At 46.1% G+C, this 6,764-nt stretch overlaps 1 protein-coding gene across 1 annotated transcript in view; it reads left to right on the forward strand.

The window, feature by feature from the left end:
* The window catches only part of Sall3 (spalt-like transcription factor 3), a 19,596-nt gene that overhangs the window by 6,511 nt on the left and 6,321 nt on the right, over positions 1-6,764 (forward strand). Inside the window, exons 2-3 of the mRNA XM_013026117.1 lie at positions 6,219-6,370; positions 6,564-6,679. Coding sequence (XP_012881571.1) covers positions 6,219-6,370; positions 6,564-6,679 — 268 coding nt within the window. The remainder of the gene's footprint in view (positions 1-6,218; positions 6,371-6,563; positions 6,680-6,764) is intronic.

Below are 6,764 nucleotides of genomic sequence, written 5' to 3' on the forward strand. Positions count from 1 at the left end.
CGCCTCCCGCCCGGGTCCGACGCGCTGCGGCCCGGGGCAGGCAGGGGAACCCCCGCCGCCGGCACCACCAGCTGGAGGTGCTTTTCCCTGAGAAGTACAAGTTTTTCCGTAAAGTTCCCAGCGGCCTCGGCTCCCAGCTGGAAGTTTGGGGTGTGAGTGCCGTCCTGCGCCGCACGAAACGCAACCTCCCCGTCCCAGAAGGAAAGCGCGCTGGGGAGGGACAAAAGGACGCGGTGCCTTGAAGCAGGGCCGCCCTGCGCGCCGGGCGTTGGCACTCGCTGCCTCCGCGTTTTCACTCCGTGCCAGCTTCCCGTACATGGCCGTCTTTAAAGCCTTTAAACGTGGGGAGCCTGTGACCTACGAATCTGCCCGTGGAATTCGGAGTTTCGATGAGGGAGGGAAGGCCACCAGCCCGGTGGAGAGGTCTTTTTTCTTTTATCTGTAATGCAGAGTTCCCTCCACCCCCACCCCAGCGCACATTTACAATTCAGCCTACCAAAAGGGACAATGCAGAAGCCACTTTCTATCCGCCACCGGCAGCGTGCTGCCTCGAAACAGGAAAGGTAGAAAGTAAGTAACCTGAGAAAAGGGAAAGCAGGACTTGAAAATACTTCTTTAAACAACGCTTTCGAAACCGTTTTAACATGCGGATTTCAGTGAACCACAGAAGCGGGTTTCAGCTCCTTGCAGCCCAGCCATGCCACAGAGCTGGGGCATTTTTACGCACCGTGCATTTTAAACTTTTAACAGCAAACGCACAAACCAGTAGTTTGAGATGTGTTCGGAGCCAGGGAAAGGAAAAGGCCAGGAATAACAGCGGGAAGTACTTCGCAACTGATTATTTTTGTATCTGAAATGACAATTGTGTCCCCTTCACTCAGCCCTAAGCCCCTCTCCAGGAGAGAATGTTTTCTCCGGGAGGGGTGCGGGGCAGCCACATTACAGCACGGTTTCTGTTCTGAGCACTGACCATCCGCGGGGAATTAGCATTCTTCAATGTGAGTATTCGCAGGGGCTCTTTAAATTCACCAAAGACCTTCTTAGTGGCTAGCAGTGTTCTCTGCCACCATTTCTCAATGCAGGAAAATACTCTCAAGAAGCAGAAAATTATTAATTAATTTATCGCTGTTTTACTGGCTTTTCTTTCCCCACATGAACTCAACTGGTTTCCAGAATAAGAGAAACCAACATCTCACTCAGATAGTCTCTCTCATGAAGGTGTGAACTAATTGTACTGCTGGTGGAGCTGCTTTGTAATTACAGCTTACGTTAAGTTGCTGCACACTGAAGAAGTCATCAAACATAAAAGCTACGTGATAATCAAATGCTTTAATGTTACTTGAAACTTTTTATTTTAAAAATACCATCAGGATTTTCTTTAAATTTCAACATTGATTTAAGCTGTAGTGCACTGCATGATGACATTGGCAAGTAGACAGCATGTCAGGGTACAGGAAGCATAGGAAATTAATCTGAATAATACAGTGGGTTGGCTGTGGAATGTTAGAGACCAAGAGGATGTGCTTCTTAATGAAAGGAAAAGGTTCTCACGTTTGACACCAAAAAAAACAGATGACAGCAGTGTGGTGGGCGAGCATTTGCCTGTGTTCCTGTCTTTTCAGCCCTCTTTAGTTCTTGGAGTAGTTGGGAATCGGACCCCTTTGCCTCCTCTGCCCATGGCGAGGCGTGAAAGCCGTGTGTGTGTGGGGTGTGTGGGACCTGCAGAGCACTGGCGGCCGGGCCGCTGTGTCTGAAGGTGGACCCCGAGGAGGGCTTTGTCAAGCCTGGCTGGCAAACCTTGGTTAGCCCTGCCAGGGGTGGCCACTAGATGTCAAGCTCATAACACAATTAGTGCATCTGCTGTTGACCTTGGCAACAGGAGGCCGCACACTTGTGTTAAGTGTGAACACAGTCTGAGAGTTAACTAGAAATCTTGCAAGTTCGTTCCGCACAGGGCAGCTTATCAAATGCCACTAGCCCAGCTCAAGCGTTGATGGTTCTCAGAAGAGAACCCCGCTTCCTTCTGAGGAGCTGTTCCATGTTGGACCGTTTCATTAACCCTGCGGGTGCCGAGACACTCGGTCCTCACCCGGCATTACTGCCTGTCCCTCTCCGTGGCCCTGGCTGATTCTTTTGTGCAGAATCCCAGGCTCTTCCAGGGTGGTTTTTCTGCATGAGAGCAAACTTCTGAGGTGACAAGGAGGATGGGGATGATTTAATCCCAGCTCCTGGGGGAGCAGTTGCTGGTTGCCTTTTCCCTGGATACGGCCAGGGGGCAGAGCCAGGATAGGCTCCAGCGCTGTTTAGATGCAGGCATGTCTGCAGCTAGCTTGGTTTCATTTGTGCCGTGGATTTGAAAACGTGTGTGCGCTGTGTAGATGCTTTTCATGAGGCATGCCATCAAATAGAAGTGAGTCACACTGGGGCGATCTTGAAGACCTTCCCTCTGTTCCCCAGCCATCTCATCTCAACCCAAAGTGACTTGACAAAACTCCCTCGCCAAATCTGGACTTTTTCTGTTGTTGTTGTTGTTGGCCTCTGCTGACACATTGCAGGTTTCTGTTTCTCATTAGGCACAGATAGCAGTGTGAGTGTGTTCACTGTGCTTGTGAGCACAGCATAGCAGCTGGTTGAAAGGACAATTGTGTGGCTTTGAAGTGTAACAAACACGGCATTCTGGTGCCAATGGGCCGAGCGCTCACGCGCTCACATTCGGTGTGCCTAGTGCTCACTTCCCACGGAGACACGCTCCGTCCCCAGTGCTCACCCACAACCGAGCACAGCGGGCGCTTGGGGCCTCGGCCACAGGTGGCCGTGACTTCACCAATTTGCGATGTGGGCCACTGAGTGCGTGTGTGGGTCAGCCCGGGTTTGAGCGGAGCAAGGGTGCCCTCCACCGTTCGGCTCCGTGAGCACACGCGGCCGGGCTGGGGAGGAAGGACAGGATTTCTTTCTATTGCGCCTGGAATTTCTTCTACATTGTTAAACACAGTGGGGGTCTCTATTTGTCTCCTCCTGTGCCACAGCTTGGGTTCCGTATGTGATAATTCATCTTTCTTTATGGGATTCAAGGCTATCATAAGGAGTTAAAAAGAATTAATTTGCAAGAAAACAAGTGTCTCCTAACAATTTGGGAAAACTTGAAAAATGCTCACTAGATTTTTAAGGGATGTGAAGGTAAGTAGGAAGTGTGATTTCCTGTCCTGTGTGGCATTTTAAAGAAATTAAAGGGGTGAAGTTAACAGGCTTTTTCCTGTGCTAAACCAGTTTAGCCACTCCCTTTGTTAATTGTAGTGAATTAAAAATATGTTACCAGATTGTAACAGAACCAAGTCCTTAGCAAAATTGTCCAAGCTCTCTCTGACTACTTCTTTGTGATTAGGGAGCTTGGGTACCAGGCGCTGAACTCCTGAAAAGAGAAAATAAAAAGCCTCGTTAGGAGCTGCATTTAGAAATGGTTAAAGCAAGCAGCGTGTCAGATACCCGTATATGCTACAGCAGCGCTTTTCACATGTGACTTTGAAAAGGTCACGGCAAAAAATTTTGCCTGTCTTCTGACACGCTGTTCTCTGAAAGATGAGAAGGTGGTACACATGCATTTTCTGACACAGATCGGAATTCAAGCAGAGAGGCTGCGTTAGGGATTTCTTTTATGATGAGCTAATCAAGCCTAAATACCGGATATTTTTGTTCGGCACGCTGTTTCATCTAGGTGTAGAAAACTACATGTATTTTTTTTAATGGCCATGGTGAAGCTTTCCACGTCGAAGGCGGGGCTCGGAAGGCTCCGGCGTTTCTCCCAGTCCTGTGCAAACCAGCGCAACTCACCTAACAGCACAGACGCGTGGTGCTGTGTAAATAGCAAACACCGATGGCTGCAAATCAACCAAAAATCACCATTTTTCAGCCTCTTTAGAGTGCAGGTGACCGTGGTTGCACGGAAGCCCGGCCTCAGTTTGGTTCCAGTGAGCGGTCAGTTTCCCAGAAGCAGAGAGGAAGGAGTGTGGTCCTTTGCTAGAAACAACTGCCTCTGCGGGGACGGAGGCCAGTGGTCGGCCACAGCACTTGGTGAGATGGCTGGCATTTTTCTTGTCGTCTTAGTGCTACCCTTACGTACTATGAAATTCCCTCTCAGCCCCTTGCCTACTTACAGTTTAAATTGCTTAGTTGCAGAACCGGAATGCAAAAAAAAAAAATAATTACTTGGGCGCTAATGATAATGTTTACAATGCTTGTTTTTTAATTCCTCCCCTTAAAGGAAAGGAAAATTTAATTGGTAATAAATTTCTCATTTGAGATCTTCTCCCTGACAAGATTTTTACCTTGAAATAAAAATTCTGAGCCATATTAAGCAATGAGTGTGATAACTTTTAGTTTTAGAGCATAATGGCCAGTTCAAAATGCAAGTTTAATTAAAAGATTGGTTAAGTGCATGTTAAGTACATTTGAGTCTGACACAACACTTGCTTAAACTAAGATGGCCGTGACAGGACAATAGGTTTTCTTGCTATGGAGAACACAAAAATAAATAATGTCCAGTTAGATGCTGTATTCTATGCCTTGCTCTGTGCCTTTAATAATTAAAATAAGAACCACAGAAGCAGGTTACACAGATCTCCTTTCTTTCTTTATGGAATGCATCAGAGTCAGCACCTGGACCCGTGCTCAATCAGCACCCACTGCCATGCTTTGCGCCCCAAACCACTTCCTTTCGGTCCTTGCCCCATAGCAGTTTATTTCCACATTGGAAATGTTAGTCTTCTGTTTGTATTCATGGTCATCGCGGCCGTCTTAAGAAATGTCTGCCTACCTGTAGCTTTTATGGAATGCGAATCCCTTTCAGATGTTGAGCACACATTGTCCTTTGAGCATGGAAAATAACAATGGAGGTCATCTTGATATATTGGTGTTTTTATACCAAGCCTATTGGAAATTACAAGTGGCGATTCTCATTCTGTAAGATATGTGAATTGGAGATTTTTCCCCCCTTCACTAGCTGTAGTTTTTTAGATATTTTAGGGAAAAAATTTTGAATGTTTTCTTATAAATTTTTACTTCTTTTCATTTCCTTCAGTTCATTAACAGGTCAAAATGGTCAGAACGCCATTTTTTATAATTTTCTTTAGTTTTGAAGGACTACAGATAAATGATTATTGTGCTTTGAAAAGCACTTCTCCTTCAGGTTGGGGTTACCATTAAAAAACTGCATTAAACAAAATGGCATTATCTGACAGAGTGCTTCAGTGCTCTGTGCATACTTCCCACCGATCAGAAGCAGTTGTAATTTAGCATCCTTTCAAAGGGAAACATCGAAATGACCAGAGGGGAACTGATCCAGATTCCATGCATCTACAAGTGAACCCTAAAAATACTTAGCACATAAAAAACACTAATGGGAATGTGAAAATGCAAATCTTTACGGCAAACAGATTTGTTTGGGTCAAGACCTTCGAGAAAAGCACGAGATCTTTGTGTAAAACAAAGTGTTTCTCTGTCACATGCTATAGTTTGCTACAAAGAAAATCTGGGGAATGTTCATTTGCAAAGAGAATTGCTTACAGTTATGTAAATTAATTCAACCCTGAACTCACTTGTAGTGATATCGAAGTCAGCTCAACTTTCCAGCATTTTCTCAGGAAACAACTATCCCTAATGTATGTTCCAAATTAAAAAAAAAAGTTCTTGTAATAAGCTTTACATACTTTGATATTGTAAAATTTAAAGTTTATAAACCATGTGAATGATTTGGCATTGTGTAAGCTGTATATTTTTCCTCTAAGGAGTTACCTACAGCAAAACTTTCGAGGAATAGGAAATTTTAGAAAATATTTAATGAAGTTGTCTAAGTTTAAAATACTGGAAAACAACTTTTTTAAATGCTCATTGTTATTTGTGTATACATTTGGTTGATGAAGATGAGCTTTGTTTAATGCCCACTTATTTTAAGAGGTGAGTCTGAAGAACATTCCACAATTAGAGAAATTTGAAAACAAGTTCTTGGCATTTTGTAAAAAAACAAGTCGAATTTCAGACGGCCTCTTATTCACACCTCCCCATTAGGAAATTCTTTATTTAAAGATTTTAGGCATTTTTTTCCTGTTCCCTAACCTTAGCAGGTTTACAATTAGAGTTTGCATACACTGAGGGAGTTGAGTGGAGGGCGTTTGTTTTGCTAATGCGCCTATCTGCTGTATAATCAGCTGTGTCTTTGCTCCCAGCTACCCTCAACCTCATTACATACCTATTACATTCCAATGAGGCCTCCCCGCCCGGCCTTGCTCTGCATTTAGTTGAAGGTGCCGGCTTCCTGGCCAGCAGGGCCATGCTCCTGGCGTGCTGCTGCCCAGTGTCCGCACCTGGGGTAGCTGGGGTAGCGGCCTCCTGCAGAGCCCACCCAGGCCGGGACAGCAGCAGTTGGCCTAAAACCCAATGCTCACCGAACTCGGCGCCCAGGGGAGAATTGGGAGACATTATGTCATCGTTATTGTTTTATTATTGTTATCATGATTCTATTATTTTATTATCATTATGATGTTGTTGTTATCATCACTGTTTTTAAGCAGGCTCGTGTTAGAACAGCCTACCGTCTCCGGACCGGCCTGCCGGAGGACTTTGGCACCGAGGTTGGCGCGTTCCACAAGGGCCGATGGGTCACTGTCACCCACTGCCAGGACCCGGGGTGCGGGCGCAGCCCCTGGCGGGCACACAGGACCGGGGGTGCGGGCGCAGCCCCAGGAGGGCACGCAGGACCGGGGGTGCGGGCG

Source organism: Dipodomys ordii, unplaced genomic scaffold, assembly GCF_000151885.1.
Source record: "Dipodomys ordii isolate 6190 unplaced genomic scaffold, Dord_2.0 Scaffold91, whole genome shotgun sequence".
Taxonomy (NCBI): domain Eukaryota; kingdom Metazoa; phylum Chordata; class Mammalia; order Rodentia; family Heteromyidae; genus Dipodomys; species Dipodomys ordii.